Source organism: Balearica regulorum, chromosome 3, assembly GCF_011004875.1.
Source record: "Balearica regulorum gibbericeps isolate bBalReg1 chromosome 3, bBalReg1.pri, whole genome shotgun sequence".
NCBI lineage: Eukaryota > Metazoa > Chordata > Aves > Gruiformes > Gruidae > Balearica > Balearica regulorum.
The window spans coordinates 40,478,437-40,503,678 of NC_046186.1; the positions used below are offsets into that span (position 1 = coordinate 40,478,437).

The 25,242-nt window shown below is 40.8% G+C and overlaps 1 protein-coding gene across 1 annotated transcript; it reads left to right on the forward strand.

The window, feature by feature from the left end:
- Positions 1 to 677: 677 nt before the first annotated feature.
- On the forward strand, positions 678 to 17,398 carry SPACA1 (sperm acrosome associated 1). Its single transcript, XM_075749992.1, has 7 exons — positions 678 to 882; positions 4,490 to 4,546; positions 8,531 to 8,632; positions 9,013 to 9,119; positions 9,645 to 9,780; positions 16,868 to 17,003; positions 17,277 to 17,398. The coding sequence occupies exons 1-7, from the start codon at positions 678 to 680 to the stop codon at positions 17,368 to 17,370; spliced, it is 837 nt and encodes a 278-aa protein (XP_075606107.1). The 3' UTR covers positions 17,371 to 17,398.
- The last annotated feature ends 7,844 nt before the right edge of the window (positions 17,399 to 25,242 follow it).

A 25,242-nucleotide genomic window follows, 5' to 3' on the forward strand; every position in this document is an offset into this window, starting at 1 on the left:
GGACATCTGCAGAGGCTTTCTCAACATCAAAGTGGTGACTACAACATGGCTTCTGTGTAAAATGTGGGAGCATCATTTGAAAACACTGATTTTGGGTGGTGGGGATGCTCACTGCAATCAGGCTCTTATATTCTCTACCTGCTGGTCTTGGCGTCCCACTCAAAATCAGAACTGCTGTCTGACGTGCCCATTGTACACAACTGCATTTCTTCACTTTGCACAGTCCCCCCTTTGCACAGGGCTCTGGCATACGGGGGGCTGCAAGGTACTGTGGAAAACCTAGAACAATGTTTTAAGAAACAGGAGCCAACCACCAAGATTAGAAACTAAATCTGCCTTTTCTGGACTTTGGAGCATCAAAAGCTTTACTTGCTGATGTTATTATTCAGGACCATCGTTAGCAGGTAGCCACAAAGTTTGGGTGCCACAAAGTTTGCCACCGATTTTACTGGAAAGAGGGGCTTGTGCTCCAGCATGCCAGCCCAGTATTCCCATCACCAGTGAATGCCAAACAAAGCGGCGGCAAATTCCTCTCACTTCGGTTGCCTGCTTCAACCTAAGACCTCGGGGTCCCCGGACCAGCCAGCCCGGGCGGGAAGCTCGGCTGGGGCCGGGCTCGTTGTGACGCGCCCAGGGTTGCCGGGCGGCGCGGCGGGCTCTGGCTCGGACGCGGCGGCATGGCGCTGCGGGCGGGCGGCACGGCGCGGCGGCTGGCCCCGCTCCTGCCTCTGCTCCTGGCCTTCCTGGCAGCGGGCGCCGTGACCGGCAGCAGCGCGGAGGGTACGGAGGCCCTGGACGGACGCACCGAGGCGGGGGCGCCGCTCGTCCCAGCCACCTCCGGCCCCCGGCGCGCCCTCCGGCGCCGGGGCTCTTCATCGAGAGGTGCGGACGCTGGTCTCGCTGCAGCCCGACTGGCTGCCTGCTCGTCTCCCCTTATGGCTTCTCCCGCAGATCCGGTGATCCCCACTCCCGCCGAGGGGAGTTTCCGCCCTTCCCGCCCGGCTTCCCCCCCCCCCCCCCCAACCCCCGGAGGCAGGGGCTGCGGGGCCGGGGTGGAGGGAGGCCAGATTTCGTGTGGCAGAGCAGATATTTGCGGGGCTGCCCGGAGTCGTGCTTTCTGAGCAAGGCTTAATCACCGCCAGGATGTAACGATCTCTCCTCGGTGTCATATGCAGGCAGTGGGAAGGTGTCAGAGTGTATGCAGTGCTTTATTAAGCCGTGCAGCATCACAGGGGCCCTCCTCAACGGGAGGCTGGGGAGACGGGGAAAGCTCCGGATCTGCTCGTCACTCTCGTAGCCGAAAGTGTGGGCTACGGAGAGTCGGATACGTGCAAACCCCCTCCGTCTGTCGTCGAGCAACGAACCGCACAGGTTCACAGCTGACGCTTTGTCAAGTGCAAAGCCAATTGCCCATGGAAAGATTTCTGTCCTGGGAAACCTGCATCCCCTTAGCTGCCTTGGTGGTATGACTTTGGGTCGGTGCTGCTCCCCCTCCCCTCTGCACTTTGACTTTCAGGACCCCTGAGTACTAAAGCCACAATACTTGGCAAGAATGAGATGCCCAACTCAGGAGTGAGGGAGTTCCGCTATGGTTCACAACCATGATTTTGAGAGCTCTCTGTTGACATTTTTAGTAGGACTTCTGTGGGCTTTTTAAGTGTTTATCAAAATATCCTGCACGTATGCTGCAATGTGGCTTGTAATTAAAATGGTGTTTAATGGCAAAGATTTCTGTTCTACATAGGTTTTACAAGGCTTCCAAATGTAGACAGGAGTACAGACTGCCTTTGCTGTGCTGGTACTAATTGCAGCCCCTGACAGGAATGTAAATGCAGTTCCTTAGCACATTCTTATCTCAGCATGTGTGGGATTTACATATATAACTCCTATTAATGCTAATGGCAGCTATATACATAATTCTTTTTGCATAGGGCTGACACTATATTTTTATCTGAACCTGATGCAACTGGAACCAGCCATCTTATATAAGTAGAAAGATCTGTAGTTTCTTACCGGAAGCTTTCTTAACATTTTGGTTCATTTAAAATGTATGGAGGAAAGGCAAGTAAAGGAAGCAATACAAAACTTGGTATTGTGATATTGGCATGGAACATTCATATAAAAAGTCTTATGTTATCTGGAGGATTATCAGTGAACCTGATCTTATTTCCCTTAAAGTTTGTGTTGTTTATTTTTTTTAATTTTCATTAAATCAGAAATCAGGATTGGTGATTAACTCGTTAATGTAGAACCAATCAGCTTCTAATGTTTAAAGGTTTATTTGGAGTATTACTACTTAGAAAATACAGTATCTTTTTTATTTAGAGTTATAGTCAGTTCATCATTATGAATCTCTGACAAAGGAGTCATATTGTGCATTGTGGTGCTCCTGAAGCCAGAAGTACCCTGAAAGGGCATCATGGTTGATACCCCTTTACCTAGAATTAGGACAAGTTTGCTTTCACTGGTTAGCAAAGTCCTTCAACCTTCTATTAATAATATCTGAAGTTTTGTGTCTCTTCCTGTTTCTAAAGCTTTTTCTTCCTTTTTTTTAAAAAAAATTGTGTCTGGATGGGAAATGGCAGCTTCTCCTTTCAGATATGATGACACCCTGCTGTGACTACACTCAGCCTGTCACCTCAAAATTGAATTACAGTAATGCCTACTTTCAGGGTAGAGGTTTGGGGCTTACCACAAGCGGATATAAATTGTCAGAAATCTCTTGAGTTGAGAATTTACATCATCTGAAGCTGTCCTAGCCCTCCCTCCTGTTCATTGTTGCCTGTTTACGTTTATTCTGCACACACGAATAAGTGCAACTCACGTTGTGCCAAGTTGAAAACAGGCATTTTTAAACAGGACTGTATTTAGACTGCGGACAGGATCCTTCAGTTCTCCTCCTCCTCTCTGTTGTGCTGTGGTAGTTGCTGTTAGACAAGACTGTTGAATGCCCCATTAATTTAAAAGAAACTAAGGGAAACATGATAGGATGTCCATGGTGGGGACCATCTTCTAAAGAAGTTATTTTTGAAGGCTCATTAGAGATAGAGTTTGAGGATACATTAGCTGTTTTAAAGGTTGTCTCTGTTTTCATGGGATTTTAATCTTATCATTTTTTTCCTTATGTTTTGGCTAAGGTTGGATTTTTTATCATTCAGCTGGATAGTTAAGTTATTGTTTAAAGATTGTTGTGCATACGCTAGAAGACTGTTCTGACGAGCACAGCTTATATGCTGAAGTAAATGTCAAAACCATAGAGACAGTTAGAGATAACAGAAGAATAAGATTTTGATGGCTCGTTTATAATGTTGGGAAAAACAGTTCAGTATCAGTGTATCATTGTACAGAACGCACCGTGCTGCTGCTGTAGTGTAAATCCTTTACAATGGAGGAATAAAGGTTTTATATTTGTATATCACTGACTGCAAGAGAAATGGATCTGGTCCTTTCAACCTGAGAAATTTAAAGTTTTGGATAGTGTGTGAAAAATGTAAATGTTACTCAGAGATTTAGTAGCAAGAAGTGATATATAAACTTGCATTGCTGCACAGAAATAACATTTTGTAAACATAAATCTTGAATATAAAAAACTGAGAGACAGTGAAAGCAAACTTTACATTGGTAAGTATTTGTTATCAGAAAAAAATAATCTGAGTAGGCGGGACTGGCAGTGTAGACTTGTAAAAACAGTCATAGTGACTTTCTCTTTGCATTTGGAAGAATTGAAAAGACCTATTGCTTATTTAATGAATAATTTCCAAAGAAGCTTCACTAAGTTAGTTTCTCTATGGAACATTTACTGTATCTCAGTATCCTTATAAACAAACATTCAAATTTCATGCTATTAGGAATAAAATATATAATCCAGATTTGAATCCCAGATGGAGATGAGAACCTTTTGCTTTTCTACATTCTGTGAAACCCATTCTGAAACCTCAAAGTACCATTAAAAAATGGAAAGAACCCAATCACAGTGATTAAAACCCCAGTACCTAATTAAAATACTGTACCTGGTTGACTCATCTTTGTGCTGGCTGTCTAAACTTGACCTTGAAGTGTGATGGGGGAAAAATCATGTGGGAAGGCGTACGTTAGCCAGCAAGAACAAAGACATGAGTTAACTGAATATTATTTAATGAAAAATTTTCTTAACTTTTTTCAGGGAAGACCTATAATTTGCATAGAACCTAGACACTGCACTTCCCAGGGCATTCAGTAGACTAATTTAACATCATAGACTGGTTTATAAGAAAAATACATTTTTTTTAATTTTAAAGAATCATCTTAAGGTTTAAACATGAATGCTATTCAGACTGGATTTTATGATAAATTTTTCATAAATGTCTTGTTTTTCTAGTCTAGTTAGTGAAAGCAAAAATGTTGGCAAAGTTCACATTTCAACTACAAACTAGTAAAGATTTCAAGGAGTGAGTTTCCTGTTAATTGGGCATTTCCATCCCGTCATTGTAACTTTAGACTTTGTGTTCAGGTCTGAATGCCAGTGTGTCCAGTGAAGTGGAATTTGGAGTATGCACAGTTACATGTGGTAAGTAGCAAAGCAGATGAATAAAACATATTGTCACTTGTTTTTGAAAAAAAAAAGAAAAAAAAGAAAAAGTGCTAACTAGCAATTTAGCAGTTGTAATTTGCTTGCCCTTGTTCACCTCTCATTGATTTCAATTGCCAATAACTATAATTAACAAAAACAATCAGGCTGATTGTCATTAGGAGTTTAGGTCAGATCTGTTGTTTTATTAATTTCACAGCCTGCGAGCTCCTATTTTAAACCAGTTCCCTACATTTATTGGCACATGAGCTGCCTTCCCCAAAGTAACAATTTTCGCTATTTGTGAACATCTGTGAGATGTTCAGAAGATGAAAGATCTTCTGATGCTTCTCACAGATGTCTTCCCACATACAATATTGCCAAAAAATTGCTTGCCTGCAGTAGCCTGTTCTGTATTCCACATTTATACAATTTATAAATTGTGCAATGGAGAGGAGAGGTATCATTCTGGACTAGGAAGGGAGAGAGGAAAAATGAGATGAGCCTTAAGAAGACATCTCTGAGTTTAGGGTGGCGACAGAAACTGCTGTGAGGTGGTAATTATATTGCTAAGGAAGCAGTCTTGATTCAGAAATGCTATTAATTTTTTTTCAGAACAAATTCAGCTTCTTGTAAGACCACAGAAAAAAGAGAGACGAGTTTTTGCCTCCATCAATCTAATGTTTTCTAGAGTATGCCTTCTCATTTTTTTCCAGGCACTTTTTCTTATTTCCAATGATAGGACTTCCTTGATTCCCTCCTATTTCCAATCTTAGGACATTATGGTTTTAGGACATTTTTTTTTTCTTCTACATACTTTAATATTTATCTTTCTTAACTTCATAATTTCAAATCTGCTTATATGTTCCATATACTGATGCCGTATATGTATCTCCATACTCTTAATAACATCACTTGCTCTGGTGCAGACATCTTTTGGATACTAAGAAACTGCTCCTTAAGTCCCATCCCTCTAGGAGATGTCTCAAATGTTCCTTATTTTCAGGGAATTTCACTGAATTTTGTCTCAGTTTTATCTTTGGACCCTCAGAGTTTATGTTGTGCTAGGTTAACCTTGGCTGACTGTCAGGTGCCCACCAAGCCACTCTATCACTCCCCTCCTCAGCAGGACAGGGAGATGCAATAAGATGCAATAAGATGCAAAACTTGTGGGTTGAGATAAAGGCAGTTTAATAAAGAAAAGCAAAGGCCATGTGCAGAAGCAGAGGAAACAAGCAAAAAAAAATTATTCTCTACTTCCCATCAGCAGTTGATGTCCAGCCACTTCCTGGGAAGTAGGGCACCAGTATGCATGGTGGTTGCTTTGGAAGACAAATGCCTTAATTATAAATGCTGCCCCCCCCGCCCCTTCGTGACTCTTAGCTTTTATTGCTGAGCATGACGTCATATGGTGTGGAATATCCCTTTGGTCACTTTAGGTCAGTTGTCCCAGCTGTGTCCCCTTCCAGCCTCTTGCCCACCCCCAGCCTAGTGGTCTTTGGGGGCTGTGGGGTGTGAAGAGAAAGCCTTGATGCTGTGGGAGCACTGCTCAGCAGCAGCCAAAACGTCGGTGTGTTATCAACACTGCACAGCACTATGAGGACCACTATGGGAAAAGTTAATTCCACCCCCGCCAGGCCCAACACAAAATGTTTAACCCCTTTAATACTGAAAATTATGTAGTCTTACTGAAGAATCAGGAAAGAGGAGCTCTAACAAAAAAGAAGGCATCATCACATATCTGGTATCATCTCATGTCTGTAGTTCAGATCATGTTTGTAGCCTTCATTCTAGTCCAGGCTGTTCAGTGCATGGCATGTTTGGCTGTTGAAAGGCTGAGAGGTGGCTTCTTCATTCTTCCAGTAAAGCTGTAAGCTCTTTGCCTCCTCCATACTCCTCCTCACTCCCTAGATTCCTCTGTCTAGCCCTTGATACTTCTTGCTTTCTGAACTGACTCCATTTTCTTTATTTTTTCTCAGTAAATGCTGTGGCTCAGATCCATCGCTCCTCTAGTCATAGTCCAGGCTTACAGAGGCATTAAATTTTAATTAAAGCATATGATAATGATTTCTTGTCATACCTGCATGAAATTTGCCTCAGTCTCTTTATGATCTGATTGTTTTGGCCGCTCTTACCTCTGAATTTCTCTCATAACCACTGTTTTTTTATTGCTAAGTATTCAGTTCTTTGTGGATCATTCCTCTTCACCCCCCTTTCTCCACCAGTCTATTAATTTACAGTTCTCTAGGGTGAATTTCATTTTGGTAATTTATTTTTACTGCATTGTGGCCAGTTTGCTGTTAGGTTAACTTGTATGACTTGTTGAAGTTAAGACCTCATTTGTTAAGAGGTTCTCAGTAGAATAATTTCATCAGCATTGGCAGCTACTAAGAAGAAGTGGGGAAAGGAAACATGGGAATGAAAGAAAAAGCTGTCCAAAAGGAAGAGACAGAGGAATACCAAAAGATCTAATTAAAAGAGCTTTTTTTTTCATCAGCCCTTTGAGTATGATGCTTCCCAAATTTTAATATTCCCATAGATAAGACGGTGAGATTTTTCCTGATGAGTATGACTAGAGCTAGCCCAGCACCTAGATTTTATCAAGCCAGCCTTTTGGCTTTTCATAGGTTTCCTGTCTTTTTTATTAGCTAAAAAAACCTACATGGCACTGAAGAAAGAGGAACGCCTTTAATAAAAGTGTCAGATCACTGCCATTTACACCTCTGTCTCTGCATCCATGAGATGAGACATTCTCTGGAGTCGAGAACGATCCTCATTTTGTGTCATTTTCAGTAAGTGGTGTTGTCTCCCTCTGTCACTTGAAGTACTGTTTCACAAGTTACATGACATCTCTGAAACATTCTGAAATCCATTGGTTTACATAATACACATTTAAGGAAGGCAGACGCATCATAAATGCAATATTCAAACAAATTTTCTATTTATTTTTTATACTGCAAGAGGGGTTTTAACTCTCCTCTTTCAAAGCCTATTAGTAAACAAAATGCTTCTGGAAAAATGGCAAAACCTTCAGTGTTTACTGGGCCTAAACATATTATTCCTGCCTCCCCCACAAGCTATGTCATTCCAATGAACCGTGTACACACTGTTTGGCAAAAACAATTATAGCACTTGTTTTGAATTTGTTCATAATTGTTAAAATGAGGATGTTCCCATTGAAATCCAGATAGTGAGTGTGAACATTTTTATTTTTTGCTTGCTTGAATATAGTGTAGGAATTTTTGTTAACTTTACACATTTGTGATAGGTTATCTCCTGTTCTTTGTCTTCAGTAGGACCCTCCATGTTGCAGGTGGAGTCCTGGTGGCCAACGCTTGATTTCACCTGTTTCTCACAAGAAGCCCTCTGTTACTGACCACCAGCCTCCATGCTTGAGAGGCTTCATTTTGGGGGCTGTTAGTGGTATTCTTGTATCGCTCATTGTTGGTCACTGTTAGGTAACTTAGGTTCCTCAGTCTCAGTGCCAGGAGGTTTTTAGTACCTTCAGTTTCTGCTGACCTTGGTGGGAGTTGAAGACATTCAGTCAGTCACAAGACTGGAGGCAGACTGAGTTGGCAGTCTGTACGAGCTTCTCTGTGCCATCTGATTTGAGAATTTAAAGGCCAGGAGCTTAAATGCTTTTATATTTAAAGTGAATTCACTGTTTTGCAGAACATATACTAGTTTCATTTAAAATTGTTTTTCTGTGAGAAAAGTTTTGAATTCATTTTGAATTCTTTTTCTGACACATGATGATTCTAAGAATCTGGCTCCCTACGGTGCAGAGTCTGACAGAAGTAGATGTTGTCTTACAATCTTAGATACCAACATGGGATAGCTTTAGCAGGCACTCTGAGATGATGTGTTTTGCCTGGTATTTGGTAGATACAACATATTAACATCCAGGGTAAAGAAAGAGAAAGGAAAAACAGAGTATGAAGGAAATGAAGAAATGCAGAGTGAAAGATTTTTTTTCCCCCAAAGGGATTGGCATTCGAGAAGTTCTGTTAACCAGTGGATGCCCCGGGACTGAAGAAAAATGTATTGTCCGTGTGGAGGAATGCCGAAGGCCAGTAGACTGTGGATGTAAGTGGAACACTGTGATACAGTAATCTACAGCAAATAAGCTGATTCAAAGGAAACATCCTTGTTCTTTGTGAGTGTGGTGGAAGTGGAATGAAGTGATTGCATTCAACCCTACAATCACCCTGTTAAGCAATCCAGTAATGTTTCAGATCTCATTTCTGTACTGATGTACGCTTGATTTCAACTCCCTGTAAAATACCGTTTTTCTGCTATATGCTTCGTTCCAGACATTAGACCAAGCAAAAAGTATTTGAGGTAATTTTAAGGGAAAGGATAATTTCCAAGTAACATTCTGTTGTTTGAAGAACTATGAACTTCATGATCTATACAGAGATGTTTCATATATTTGATGATGTACGTATTAAACATTCCTCCTATAGGGGGAATACCAATTTCTGAAGGCCTTTCCTGTGTGAAGATGCCTTGTATTTATATGCCTCCCGAAAATCGATTTAAATTTGTTTGGAAGATGATAACTCCAAACAAGGTGAGTAATTGAACCCCATTTTGTGCAGAAAAATTGCATACTGCATGTATTTACCACATGCTCCATCTGAATTGTACAGACTTCTGGGCAGATTATTGCCCTTCCCAGTCGTTCAAATAGGAGGTGTTGAAGAGATGGGAGAAATTTTCCCAGGAGCCAAGAGGTCCTGACAAGTTGAAAGCTGTTGGAGTAGAATAAGAACTTTTTCGTGCGTCTGACAACGCAACTAGTCTTTGCAGATCTATTTGAAAAAATACAACACCTCTCTTCCTCCCTCCCTCCCCTCCTTCCTTCCTTCCTTCCTTTCCTTCCTTCCTTCCTTCCTTCCTTCCTTCCTTCCTTCCTTCCTTCCTTCCTTCCTTCCTTCCTTCCTTCCTTTTCTTTCTTTCTTTCTTTCTTTCTTTCTTTCTTTCTTTCTTTCTTTCTTTCTTTCTTTCTTTCTTTCTTTCTTTCTTTCTTTCATCTTATCTTGTATCTTATCTTATCTTATCTTATCTTATCTTATCTTATCTTATGTATGGCTAGACAGCACACATTCTTCCCAATGATTCGGCTATTATGGAAGCTTGCAGAGATATCCATTTGGTTACTTTCCAGTGCGAAACTCAAGAAAATGGAAATACAATCGCCTCTGTAAAATATGCAGTCTACGCAACAACTGGTAAGCTCATAGAGATGCTTACAGTCTTCTAGTGATATGGCCTTGTGTTTTTTTATGTAGTATTCAATCTTCATAAGATTGCATGTCACCAGTATAGTGTATAGGCAGGAGCTTGTGTGCTGTGGTAATGACTGTCATGAAATGCAGGCCAATAAAAGAGACTTATAAAAGGAAATGACAGAATGGGAATGAAGAGGTTCCTTGTGGTAGGAATGAGTATTTTCTTTATGCTTTGTAAAAATTCAAGCTAAAATAAGGAGGTTTTCCTATTACCTGCTTATTTTTTTATTGCACCCAGGTTGGTTAACATCATAGACTTCTTTTTTTTTCTCACTAGCCATGTAGCACCAGCAGCATGGGTTCTGCAGTTAAGTCTCCTTTCCACTTCAATACTGAAGCAGGAAAACAACCTTTTGGAGTTTTTCTTTTAGTGGCCATCTGGAATTTGCTTATACACAATGGATTTGGTGAAGTTTAACATTAAAAAGAATACATGACAAAACTTTTCCCCAGTACTATCTTTCTCATCTCCTCTGCTAATGGGATTTTTGCTGACTTCATCAGGAAATGTAGCATTGTGCTGATTTTCTCAAACCATGAGAACAGCTCCTCAGAAACTCCATCTTTTCTAATCAGAGAAAGAGTGAAAGTGTCTTGCTCATAGAAACTCATAGAAACTTTTAATGAAAAAATGCAGATTCAGATCTTATGAAAAATTATGGCAGACTAGAAATCAAGAAATCCTTGGAGATACCCCTCTCTGTGTTTCTCCTCTCCATGTTTACCTAGCTAAAAATGTCTGGCCTGGGAGTCCTGCTTTTTTACCTCTCTCTTCAGTAAAATAGGCTGTTTCCTGTATCTCTGTTGAGGTCCTTTCTGCCATTGTACAGTAACATGGAATTTGTTTATTCATTTTCTAAATCCATCTGGCAGTCACAAAACACTCAAAGCTCCCCCCCTTCCCCCATTCAGTCTCTATGTTCTTTTTTGTACAGAGGAAGCTTCCTTTTTGAGACCTGAATTAGCAGAGCACATAATCTCTTTTAGGCTTAAGCGTGCAAATGGTGCCATTGACTTGAGTCGGTGAGTCATCAGTAGGAGGACTCACACACTTGTGTTTAAGCTGTGACTGTGTAGTCTTGGTGAAAAGTGGTCAGATGAAACCCGCCCAACATAGATACCCACTGAGAACTTCTTGCAAGGATTGAGACTTACTGGGTTCAGAAAATATGACCATACAGAAATCTGAAGACAAGCTCTAAGGCTTAAAAGCAGCGGGTTGTTGTGCTTTGTGCCAGAGCAGTGTCCTTTGGCTTTGTATAGAGGTGTTTCTGGGCTTTGCTTCCCCAGGAGTGCCATTATTTGGACATAAGAAATTATTAGCTGTTAATTAGGTACATAGAAGGAGTTATCAGCTGAAGTTTTGGTTGAATGTACCACGATTTTCATCTTACAGATCTAGTTTTGCTCTGTGTGGATGGTCAGAAGTCTAGCCAGATTAGAAGATTGCATTTACTTTTCTAACAGGATCAGGAGGAAATGAGAAAGATCCTTCTGACAGTGTCAGTGGATGTGGCAAGACTCCTTGTGTTTGGATGTAGATTTTTTTTAGCTGCTTCCTTGTATTTTTCAGACCTGCTCCGCTCTCTGAGACCATGTCTTGCTGTATTGTTCAGACTCTGGGCAGGGGTAACGTTTCTGCCCATGGTACAATGCTGCCTTTCCCAATTCATTAAAATTTTTTTTGAAATGATGGTTGGGGAATTTGAGCCTTAAGTTTATAATCCCTTTCAAACAAGATGGCTTCTCTACCTACTCCAGAAAATCTTTCTGTTGAGTGAACATCTTTTTCTTTGCCATTTATCTGTCTGGTCTCGAAGCAGCTCTGACTGCTCCTCACAGCCCCTCACTGCCTGGGCACTGGCACCTGATACAACAGGCCTGTGGGGAGAGGGTCTCGTATAGATTTTGGGAGGTATATTTGAACCAGCTGAAAGGGCAAATTGGTTTTAGTCAGGAAAAGAGCGGGTCCTCTCTATTACCTCCTAAATTACTACTTTTTTTTTAATCCAAGGCAATTCTCACCATCTCTCTGCCTCACTGAAGTCAGTAAGCTTAAGTTGCGTATTTTGTCTTTCTCATCACCTAGATCACTCCTTTCACTATTCCACAGAGATACATTTCTTCAAACCAGAGCTACACAACAGGGCAGGGGGAATGGAAGTGTGTTTACTCCATGGCTGGCCTTTCTCCTTGGCACTTTCCTAGAGAGAAAGCTTTGAAGTCATCACCAGACCTAAAAATTATCAATGCAGCCGATAAGAGGCGAATGTGTTTGCTTTGGTCTTGTCCTTCCTCCTCTTTCCAGCACTGTAATGTTTTACCCACGTGAACAGCAGTGGCCAGATTCAGCAACACCGTCTGCAAGCCTGGCCTCAAAGCCACCACTTGAAAATACATAGCGTGAGACTTTCTGCTTCAGAGTTTGAGGTGTGGGAGGAAGGAAAGACATGTTGCAAAAGGGCAGGTAAAACCTCACAGGAATTTGTGTGTATTTGTCACGTGGCAAAACTTTGTATGAGTTAATTTTAAAGCTATGCATGGAGAACTTCCATGTGTCCTTTACCAGTGATCACTGCCCTAATGACCTTTTTTACATGAGTGAGTGGTTTTTAGTAATTTGGCTCTTCTTTTTGTTTTCAGAACCCTTCAGACCAATGGGTTCTCGTTGTCTTATATAGCAAGAGAAATATGACAGAGAAGAAAAAGTATTTTATGTTCATCAAAAATTATTGGGATTTTGCAAGGAAAATCCCATTTTTTAATAACTGATATTTCTATATGTCCTTCTTACTAAATCACTACCCTGATACACTGAAGGGTGTTGTTTCACACTCCCACCCGTTGTGTTGTTTGGTGTTTTGTGAAGACTTTGGGGCTGGAAGGAGGTTTATTCATGTTTAGTAATAATAGTCCTGTGAGAAGGGAGGACTCTGCAAGGGAGGAATGCGAGAGCAGAGAACGATCCTCATTAGGATGCTATGTGAAGGGTGTCAGCCTACTGAGGTCCCAGCTGTGCTCCAAGCTCCATGCTTCTCATGAGCGAGAGCGTGAGTTTGGGATGTGTGTCTAGTGGCACTTCTGTGGAGAAGATGGAGGCAATAGCATTTCTGTGTCTCAGAGGCCATTCTAGCCCCCATCTCCCTTTAGTTCATTTCCTGCTGATGACTTCAGTGCCAGAGCTTCCTTGAGAGAGACAAGTCACATCTCTGTAACTGGCTGCTGTACAAATGTGTAATCAGCATGGCCATTTGCACAGAAAGGCAATGGGGAATCCTAGTACTCAAGATTAACAGCTTGGATCTCCTCTGTGTGTATGTAATCCTGCTCTCCCATTAGCATATATCCATCCATTTTTAATACATCAAAGAGGGCTTATAGATAATCTAGAAGGGAAACAAAAAAGCTATGCATCACCATTATATTAAGGGGGGGACACACACACCCAAATCAGCCTGCAGAGGCAGAATCACATTCCCCTCTGCCAAACTGATGCATACTATCTGGATCTGAAAACCAGTGGAAAGAACTCCTGTTGGCTGCTGGACCGTATAAACAATTGGTTGAGTGTCTGCTTGTAGACGGAGCACTGCTGTACACTCAACATCGTGGTCTAGGAGGAACTCCAGCTCAATGAAAAACTCAGGGGAAGAGGAGGATGAAGAGCAACAGTGCTGCTGGCAGAAGTAGTGGGTTTCCTTTGGACAGAAATGGTGCTAAAAAAGCACGTGTTCCACTTTCCTGATATATATGATTTACAGTATTGTGAATCTCTGTCTTATTGAAGAAATGACTGAATAGAATGCAGAGACAGAATTTGTATTGCTGCTATTTTCAGGAGGGAAATGGTAGCAGTGGCAACAGATGCTTCTGAATGTATTTGGATTTAAGCAAATTAAAGGAGAGAAGGTTCCATGAAGGCAGAGGACAGTCCAGAGATGCACTACACTCTGTAGAAATCAAAGCAGCCTTGTTAAACTGTGATACACAATGCAAATATAGTTGCTGGGTCACACCACAGCAGAGAATGTACTCTCTGTTTTACGGCTATCCTGCTCTGGTGCTTGGTGTGAGAGAGGTATGGGATGTATCTCTTTGGGCCCAAATAAGAAAGCCGTAAATTTCTAAGGTCCTTGAGCCAGGTCCTGCACAGTGGCGCAGACTAACTATATTGTTCTGATGGCAGAAAGAAGGTAAAAAAGCTGTCAAGCTTCTTAGCAGCTGGTAATGGCCATACAGGTGACACTTTTGGTTTCTGTTAATCCAGCCTGTTGTCCCCCCATTGACATGGCAGATAGGATCTGGGGTGGAGGGAGTGTATGGTGCTTGGACCATTTGAGCTGTTGGAAAGACTTCCACGAGCCATAACCAGCACACTCTGGGGTTTCTGCCACAGGGCTGGCCGCAAATCAGCAAGCACTGGTGGAAGGTACAAATTAAATTGGAACATTCCTTCTTTTCCTTCCTTCCTGCCTTCTTCTGACTTGCCCAAATAAATGGATCTTCACAGTTTAGATCCAGCAGTGCCTACAATCTAAGTGCAGTATCATCTCACCCTTGCATTTCATTTAAGTGCATTCCTTTTTTAGTTAGGATGAATATAAATAATCAACAGGTAAAGTGAGAATGCCAAGCTTTCAGTAGGACTGGAAGCAATCTGCTTGAAACTGTCAGATGTGTTATTAATGTCTTTTTTGTTTGTAGAACCCTAGAAAATTTCTAGTGGAGTGCACACAGTTTTAGGAATTTTTTTCAATGAATTGCAGAATATATATGATAGTGCCTTTTTCCATCATTCTGTATAGTGAAGTAGTCCACAGACCCGCAGTGGGCTGTAGATTTTAAGTTGAAAGTCATTGAACTAGACTTCACATGTTTCAAAAAAGAATTGTTCTTCTTATTTTTACTAAGCTAAGTGGACTTTTTAAAAAAGTTGATGTAAATACATCTTTGTAACCTTAACTGTAAGCTTAAGATGTTTTTAGGCATATTCTGGCTGTGGCAAAATTCTCACGAACTAATTGGGAGTGTTGTCTGGACTTTAGCAGTGCAGTCAGGGGCTTAAAAATGCACCTGATGTGAATCAGTCTTTGCTTATTGTAAACCAGCTTATTGGGAAGCTGCTTTCCTGTCTGCTTCCTGCTTGCATTTTAAGCACGTGCATTTACTTGGAAGACATCCCCTCTGTATTATCACGTTGTCTCTTGGGCAGTTCTGGTTCTTGACTATTGGAAGAATTTCTTGCCTAGGAAGAAAACTTGAATAGATTAGTTGTGGATGACATAAAACTTGGGGTTTTTTTCAGCAGGCTCCTGCTACAGGCTGTAAACAGAGGTATTCCTAGACTTCTAAATTCACGTTTTGCCAAGGGGAAAATATATGACATTAATCAAATTGAACAATCAAAGATAATTTTCATTAACCTCCATGCCCCACAACTGCACGTAATTCTAAAAAGACCCAGCCCGGTCAGTGAAGTGAATTAGACTAAAAGCAGGTAGTTCTACATTGTATGAAAAGCCCAGTATTCAGACTTACTATGTATGATATTCTCAGCCAGTTCACCATTCTTACCTGTTCTGTACCTTGCAGAACGATCAGGAGACTCCTATAGATGAGATGTGGTTTAAGAATACCAGAATGAAAATTCTGTGATGCAGGGGACTGAAACTCAAATGATGCAATGGAAGAGTTGCTTAGATACTACGGTGATGACAGTGGCACAGGACCTTATACAGAAGTAAAAATGGAATAGGAATAGAAATGGTATTCCTGCAGTCATTCTGCTACACAGAATTCCTACCAGTGTGAACATGAATTTTGCATACCAGTCAGCAGCGACACAGCATCTTATAGTTTTAGAAACTATATGAGGGAAAATGAAGAGAAATTAGGGTTGGCTTGTGTAAAATTGTCAAAGCTGGAGGGATCTGGGAAGATGCCTGACGGTTCATTGATTTGATCAAATGCAGCTGAACAAATAAGGTCAATTAAATTTCACAACAAGGTGACTGGGTTTGGTTTCCAGGTGTTTCTTTATCCAGTGTCCAAAAAACAGATGGGGGAAATTGATTAACTATGTTCAGCTTTTTCTACTCTTCCTGGGTTGTTTGTTAGAGTCATTTCCTAACTGGTACGTTTGGTCTTAGAGAAACAGCCTAAGTAATGGCAGGGCCTTCAGTTTCCTTAGGTGAATGGTCGAACAGGCTGCAGCATTACAAAATGCGTTTTTACTTTGTATCCTTGCTACATTTGTCACTTCTCAGCTTCATGCAGCTGCTCCTCGCTATGTGTTTCTGGCCCATGCAGAACAACTCCTTTCCATGCTCGGTGGTTATTTGCTTTAAATAAAGGCTTTGGAGACCTAGATAGAGATGGGGGAACTGAAAAGCAGCACTTGAGTCCTTGAATCTGGTCTTTTGTTAGCATACTCTCTTTTGGCTTTGTTATTATCATTATTATTGCAGCAATTACCGTTGTTAGAATTCTTCTGTAGTGTGGTGCCTCAGCCCTGGGTGGCAGAGCACCTGGTACCAGGCACAGGACAAAGAAGTCAGCCTGCCTCAAGTGGCAGCCAGCCTGTGGTAATTCTTCTGTCTTTATTGTTCACATATCTTACATGGACATGTCTTGAAAACTTACATTAAAGCATTTCTTAAAGCAAAAACATTGTTATATTAGTTATTCTTAACAGGCACCAAATAGATGCTTTCCCACTTTATTTTTGTCCTTGTCTTTAGGAATTGCAGTTCTTTGTGCTTCATGGCTGTTAGGTGACATGTATCCCACTCCACATGCCTTGATCTCTATTTCTCTGCATCTCCCCTGGTTAGATATGCCTTTGCAAAGATGGTATAAAATGCTACTATTCTAACTTTTGCTGATACAGTAAAGGCCTGAAGATTGTGAAAGATGCCAGATAGTAAATAATCAAGCCTTGCTCCTTTTCAGTCCTGTCCATCAGATTAAATGCCTGATTCATTTGAAATTTTGAACATAATAATGACCATGTATTTCTTTTCTTCAGAAATGCAAACAAAAAAATCAAAGAGAATAGAAACAGGGCAATCAAGAACAGAAGCCATTCTGGTCTTTTGCCTGGTAACTGGAATCATTGTGACTATTGGTGTGATCTTTGCCATGATCTTTATGATTCTTCACTGGTAGGTGGACAGCATACAATGTGATTTACATTTTATTTGATCAAAATATGGTATTACTGATGACAAACATGACCTGGGGTGAGCTATTTAAATTTCTCTGTAGTTCAATATTTGTGTTGCCAGTAGAGAAAACAGGAACAAGCTTCTGGAGATTGGAAATAAGTATTTTACAAAGCAATTACAGTAATTGTGGATGGGAAGGAAAAGATTCAGAGCAATTTATGTAAACCTACTTAAAGGTATGTTTTTGTTTAATTCCTTTTTCTATTTCAGGGCTGTTGTAAAATCTATTTGGGAATCAAAATTTGGGCAAGGCAACCAAGAGAAGAAGCTGGCCAACAAAAGATCACTGCGTAACATGGAATAAATAGCCCCCCACTAAGGGTCCACATTGGCCTTTCGAGGAATTGGAGTCTTCACCTGCAGCTACAGTGTTCTCACCATCTGCATTAGCCATAATATAAATGCCAGAGCCTTCACTCACAGAGGATGAAGTACAGAAGTCCTTCCAGGACTTGCATAATGAACAGAATTAGAAAAAGTTAAATTAATTGGATTACGTAGAAATATGATATAAAGAAGATTAAAATATGTTTGAAATACTGGTTTTAAGAAGTACTTTTTACAGTTCATTCACTGTCTTGGATTACTGAACTTTAAGTGAAATGGGTAAATATACTTCTATTTTAAGGTGGGCATCATTCCCCATGTAGTTTAATCGTCTGAGCACCTCTGAACTGGAGAACCAAAGCCAGATTTTTGTGAGGATGTTGAAAATGAAATATTTAGAATGTTTTAATTTTGTGAAGATGTTCATCTAGACTAGATGAAACTACACATATGGTCTAGGCAGAGACCATTTTTTGTAAAGTGCTGCTTCTCTCCTCGATGATCTTCAAGCACAGCACCTACTATGTAATCACTGTAATCCACTTTCTTCTTGACGCACAGAAGGATATGTAATGGTAGGGAAGATCATTAAAAGTCGTTTCATAAGTTTAATTAAATTTTTACCTGCACATTTGCACACATAACCATTTCTGACTTCAAGGGGACTAAAATATGTGAACAGAAGAGTAGCCCCATACGGTCAGACCAAGGATTCATCTACCTCTGTAATTAAATCAATGGACAAAAAAAGGATCTCTAGGGAAGAGTACAAAACCAAGACAAGGCTGTATGATGTTTTCCACATGTATTCCTCCAGTTTCCAGGCATTTGCAGGTTTTTTAAACCAGATGCAATTTCTAAGCATTTAGCAATCTTGAATGGATTTCTTTTCCATGGCTTTGTTCAGTATCCCCTTGTACCTCTGTAAACTTCTGTCACATAAAACATTGTATGACAAGGAGACCCACAGCACAACCGCATCTTCTGTCCGGCTTGAACCCACTTCCTGCTCGCTTCATTTGTCACACCTCACTTCTTGAAAAGGCAGTGAGCTGCCAATCCACACTGTCCTTTCCCTGAAAGGGACTTTTAGGCCTCTAACGTATTCCCTGGTTATTTTCATAGAATCATAGAATCATAGAATGGTTTGGGTTGGAAGGGACTTCAAAGATCATCTAGTTCCAGCCCCCCTGCCATGGGCAGGGACACCCTCCACTAGACCACATTGCCCAAAGCCTCATCCAACCTGGCCTTGAACACTTCCAGGGATGGGGCATCCACAACCTCTCTGGGCAACCTGTTCCAGTGCCTCACCACCCTCACAGGAAAGAATTTCTTTCTAACATCTAATCTAAATCGACCCTCCTTCAGCTTGAACCCATTACCCCTTGTCCTGTCACTACACTCCCTGATAAACAGCTCCTCTCCAGCTTTCCTGTAGGCCCCCTTCAGGTACTGGTAAGCCACAATTAGATCTCCCCAGAGCCTTCTCTTCTCCAGGCTGAACAATCTCAACTCTCTCAGCCTGTCCTCATAGGAGAGGTGCTCCAGCCCTCTGATCAGCTTCGTGGCCCTCCTCTGGACTCGCTCCAACAGCTCAATGTCTCTCCTGTACTGGGGCCCCCAGAGCTGGACACAGTACTCCAGGTGGGGTCTCACAAGAGCGGAGTAGAGGGGCAGGATCTCCTCCCTCGACCTGCTGGTCACGCCTCTTTTGATGGCGAGCACACCACACAGCTTGGTGTCATTGGCAAACTTGCTGAGGGTGCACTCGATCCATGTTGCTGACAAAGATGTTGAACAGTGTCAGTCCCAGTACCTGACCCCTAAGGAACGCCACTCATCACTGGTCTCCACTCCACTTGGACATTGAGCCGTTGACCGCAACAGCTTTGAGTGCAACCATCCAGCCAGTTTGGCTTTTTGGCTTGAAAAGTGCAGTATTACTTAGTGATTCCTCATCCCAAAACTGTACCATGCCTCTGACGATCCTTGCTGACCTTCTCTAACTCTTCTCCATTACATGACTATCTTGTTTATGAAGGTGCTTTCTGCCTGTGTAAATAGACATTGTTTGATACAAATAAAAAACCTGAGCTGATGACACGTTGAAAAATGGACCGTAGACTGATTAAAATGTTTAATAGATTTTGTGATTAAGATTTTCTCTTGAGTATAGTAGAAGCTCTGAAAAGAGGCCAAATATTGAGCACTCCAGGGCAGAGAATGCTTCTTGGTAAAGAACATTGCAAAAAAAAAAAAAAAGGCAAAAAAAAAGATTGGAGGTACTAACTCATCCTCTCAAAGAATTCCTGTTCTCTTCGGATCCTCTGTTGCTGCAGATGTTCTAACTGCACCATCTGCACATCCTTAAAAAAGCATTATCATATTTTTCAGAGATACATCATTTTGTTTGCTGTTTAGTGAAAAGATCATTTACATTTTTGCAAATAAAACATCATATTCAAAAATGACGTGCACTTAATTCTATAAAAATATCTTTTTTTTAAAAAGGAAATGATATTTTTGGTAACACTATCATTAACTATGTCATTTTATATCATTTGGTGGACAAACCTAGAAGTCTTGCAATGTTAAGGAGAAAATGCATAGAGAAGGAGAAAACAGACAATAATAATTTTAATTTTGCAGTTCGCAAAACTAGCTTACATGTTCAAGGTGAGGTTTTGATCCTATGCAATCAAAGACAGCCTATTTTGGGGAGTCTGGGATTAGGTCTGGAATGGTGGTCTTAAAAATAGACCAAACCCAGTTGTTATTACTCAGGAAAATGCTTCCACTGAAAGTATGGTAAATATGAAACCCTACCATCAGCTCTGTGATTGACTTTTACTTTCATGTTGTAATTAGGGTGCAGCATAACTGAAAGAGAGAGAGAGGGAACTAGAATATTCTTTTCCATAGCGATGCAAAGGTGTACTATTTACAACCATTTTGTATTTTATTAACATTTGCAAAGAACCTCCAATCTTGTTTGGGTTGATATTTTGAAGGTTTTAAATTTCCATGGTCTGCTGGCAAATCCAGCAAAAAGTAATAGATACATAAGCAGAGTAGTTCAGAAAATGAAATTCAGAAACAGTTGAACTAATTTGCACTGGTGAGTGTGGGGGTCCTTAGGGTAGATCAAGGAGGTTTTGTTCTTTATTGGCTTATATGTTGTAAAATATTATTATCTTCTGCTTTTTTTTTTTTACTCTTATTGCTCCTTAAAGCTACCTACAAAAATAGGAAAAAAAAAACTCGCTAGAAAATTTGATGCAAAAACTGTAGCATAAAATATGGAAGAGTGCCTTGTTGCTCAACAGATAGGGTAAACAGGCTGTTCTGTTATTGAAGCTGCAATCAGAAATGCCAAGAAGAGAGGAAGTTCCTGAAGTTAAGATTACTCTGTCTAAGCAGCCATCACACAACCACCATATTATCATTCTCTCCCACTAAATATGAACTTAAATGAATTGCTCTTTGTACTAGATGCAGTATAAAACACATAGAAAGTGCAAAATTATTGTCTTAGCACAACTCATACCTTTTCTGACTTTTGATCCCGTAATCTGAATAATATACCTATTAGTTTGGTAACAGGATGGACAGCCATGATTGATAAAGGACATCCAGAAATAAGTGTTTTAACTTAAGTATTTTTAAAGAAATAAAGAACATGTTACAATCTGCTTGAACACTTTTGGCAAGAAGTATTCACCATCTAGGATATATATACTTGATGTAACTCCTTTTATCTGCAGTGCCTGAGAAATGTAAAGAATGTTTTCATCATTACTTTCTGGTAGCAGGTTAATGAAGACAACCAAGATTTTCTCCTTTTCCACAGATTTAAGTGCAATATTTCTATCTCCTTCTGCTTGCTGACTGCAGTGGAAACATTATCTTTACTGATCACCCCAAGGTACGAAAGTGTTCTTATTCTCAGACCTTTGGCATGTGCCCAACTCCTGTTTAAGCCAGTGGTATTTAAGCTCTTGAAGTGAGAATCTGCTGCATTTCTAAGGGGAGAAGCAGAGAAGAACTAGAAGCAGAAGAGACAAAGGTCACATAAAAGTTATCTTCATGATCTCGGGAGTTTGTGCTGCCTACAAGAGCTTTTGGCCAATGCAGATTAGGCAGCCTCCCTAGTCTGCTCTACAAAGCGTGATCTGTACAGAAACCCCAGTGCTCTGGGAGCCCGTAGCTTTGCCCTCATTCAGATGCCCTCCTACACCATGCCTTGGAGGGCCATCAAGCTCAGTTCATCTGCCAGGAGACCTTTTCTCTGCCTTTGCCGTACAGAGGACTTCTAGTATCTCCTCCCACTATTCCAGCTGCTGGATCCAGGATACAGGGGTCAGAGTAAACGTGAAAATCTCATCATGATTAAATTTAAGCTTGTACTTACATTCTTTCCTGAACTAAGATGTCCTCATGCATGTGTTTAAGCGATTTCCTGAATCAGAGCCATAATGACTGTGTCATCCCTTGCTTTCACTTGCTTTGCATTGTCTAATGTTGCAGCATAATCTTGTGGGTTTTGTTTTAATTTAATAGTATTTGAAACATTTCCCCACTATTCTTTCATCTTCCTTTTCTTATTCTTCTTAAAGAAAAATCTTCTGGGAATGCATATCTTGTCTGTATATGATCCACCATCTGTGTCAGGAAATTTAGGATGCATTTATATAGTTATTTAGGTCTTGATGTGTGTGCAGTTTCATTTATATATGGTCTAATAGTATATACCATAGAAAATATTTTTTTTTGTCTGACAGCTTTACTGGCTCTTTTTGGAAATGAATTTTTTATGGTGAATTGCAGAGATTTTCATTATTTTTTTATAACTTCATTTAGTCGAACACACTTAACAAAATAATAAGTACTCATGTTTTTTTCTTTCTTTGCTACTATACATACAAGAGAGAAATTGCCACAGAAATACGGGTCATTTTTTAACCTGATGCTTTATAAAATAAAATTAAGAAATGCTAGCTGAAAACAGATTCAGTGTTCCAAGATTGGTGGCAAAATTTCAGCATTGTGCAACTATTACAAGGGAGAAAATAAGCAAATAATTTGATTTATGATTTTATGAATCAGAAAGCTACAGCTAAATGTTAAGTCAAATGTACAGCATTTTATATGGATTTTGGAAATAGAGCTCTGCGGTTTCCAGTTGTTTATCTATAAAGTGTAGATATGGATTTTTCAGGAGCTGAGCATTCAGCTTCTACTTCATTATGAGAATCTTGTTATATTAGGCCAATATCACTCACTTATGATTTACTGTGTTTTTTAGTTAGGAGAACTTTTGACTTAGAACTGGGTCAGAGTGCTCAGACTGGAAAATTCATTATGGTGAATTTTCAGGGCAATGCTACTTTAACAGGAAATTGTGTTTGTGGGCTGTGAAAAGATAACTGGAGAAAAAGCTTGCATGTCTGAAGCAATTAAACCCCAAATCCAGCATGGCTGGATGTGGATAATTGGTTATTTAAAATTACTTAACCTACATGTGTTTTGCACTCTATCCTCATGTTCTTATAATCAGCAAGTTACTGGGCAAAATGGGAAGACTTCAGCTGATTAAATACTCATTTTGGACTGTAAGCCCTTTCCCAAAGAGATGGTTTTGTAGTATATGTGTGTATGAAGTCTTATAACATGATGTTCTGATCCTTACTGAGAGTATCCCAAGTTATCACAACATAAGAATTAAATAATAATATGAAGCTGTCGTGCAGATGAAGCAGTTATTGCTTTGGGATAACATTATGTTATATTATACCTAGAATAATGGCAAATTGTTAATTAAGATTCTTTGATATTTGCAATGATCCAAATTTTTGTTGCTTATAACGGCCAAATTTTAGTCTTTAGGCAGAAATTTTCCATGCTAAATATGTGATCCTCAGGCTACTATCTTTCTTTCTGGGTATGCATAAAGTGCAGTCGAATGTTTTATTTTTTCTAGGGATACACTTGATGGAAAAATAGGTTGGTAATCCCATCCTGACCATTTCTCTCACATTTCTAGTTTCTGTTCCTGTCCCAGTTTCCCCCATCCCAGCCTACTCTCCCATCAGCAGCTCTTCCTTAGTGTGGTAAGGCTAAGACTGAACAGGAACACTGTGACTTGGAGATGATGGAGAAGTAGGAAAGAGCAAAGGGATTAACACAGGCTGGGGAAGTATTTTGAGAGGATCTGGTGAGAGCAGGCTGGGAGGGGCGAAACTGGGAAGGGAGCAGAGACTAGGAGTGCTAGAGAAGTGGTCAAGGAAGAAAGGCTGAGAAGAAAAGAAGAAATTAAGCAGCATCCTGAGATTAGTGGGGCAAAGAGATTATGCCTGATGTGAGTGGGTAGAAGGAGCAGGTACTGTGAAAAGAGAGATGCCTGTGAGCAGGATTTTCACCGAGGGGAAGAACTGGCTCGATAGAAAGCCAGGCAGGAATTCTGAGGAACATGGGGAAGGAGACTGGGATTGTGAGACCCTGGGAGACAGAGAGAGAGATCAAACAGGGAGCTGAGCATGCTGAACATGAATACGGAGAGAAGAAAGGCAGGATGAAGACACTGAAACTGGGGAAACAACCTGGGTTTGAATGCTGGGACAGGAGGGCTGGGGGACCGAAGTGATGAAGAACAAGGCTGGAGGGGAAGACTAGGACTGAATGGATAAGAAAACAGAAACTGGGGTGACAAACCTGAAGAGTGGCGACTGAAAGTCACTGGCAAGAAGAGACTGGAAGAATGAGCAAGGGAGACATGAGACTAAGCAGGGACAGTTTTGGAAGGGACAAGACAGAAGACATCAGAACAGAGGATTTGTTTGGAGGTGCCTGTGCCCACTTGAATACTCTTCCATCATGAGTCTGGATTAGGGGCAGTTTTTCTGAGCTTCTTTGTACCTCTGCTGCTAGCAAACATCTATAAGACCCACTAGCAAATTATGTCTCTTGCTCCCTGCATTTGCAAGTTAACGTGGAGGGTGAATATGTTACTGCATCAGCTCAAGTATCTGGAGCTCTGTCCAGGAGCTGAAAGTTGTGACCCAGTTTATGGTGTATGTTGAGTATGGTGCTACCTGGCAGAACATCTGAATCGTTAGTGTGGAGTCTAAGAAATCACAGAAAACTTTAAAGGAATTGCAAGTTTGAGTGTTAAGAAATGTCAATGTGCATGTGGGCTGTACAGACCTGGTCTCTGGGGTGCACCTGAAGACAGAACGGGGTGCAGGCTTGCTCCTGCAACACACTCACACAGAAAGGGCAGAAGAGCTGGGGAGCAGAGGACCAGCCAAAGCTGTCAGGACTGGCAGGGCTGGTTAAGCAAACCTGGGGAATACACCCAAGCAGATTAGCCAGAAGGAATTTTAAAGGCATTTTAAAGGCAAAACAGAGGCTGAAAGACTTCCCTTCTCCCCCATTAAGTTTGGCCATAGGCTGGTATGTGGCTAGGACTTCATCCAAAAAACTGAAAAAGGAGAAAGAGAAGGCCACTGAGGAATTTAATGGGGCAGGATGCTGACAGACAAACCTTATAAACTGGTAGATTAGCGTGCGAATTTACTTCACCGTAAATGGTCCTGAAAAGGCAGTCAGGTTTTTTACCTGTTTTTTCACTTTTAAAGCCTGCAGACTTTTATCTTTGTAGATAAATGGATAAAGGTAAATTCCTTGTCTCATAAAAAGTTCATCAGGTGAATGATGTAGTTCTTTCAAAATGTCATCAGTCTTCCTGGTCCAAGTAGTATTCACAGCAGGTTCTCAGCCAGTGGAAGTCAAAATGCCAGCTCCCTTTGAATAGCGTAGAGGCAAGTCATGTATAATTGAATCTCTT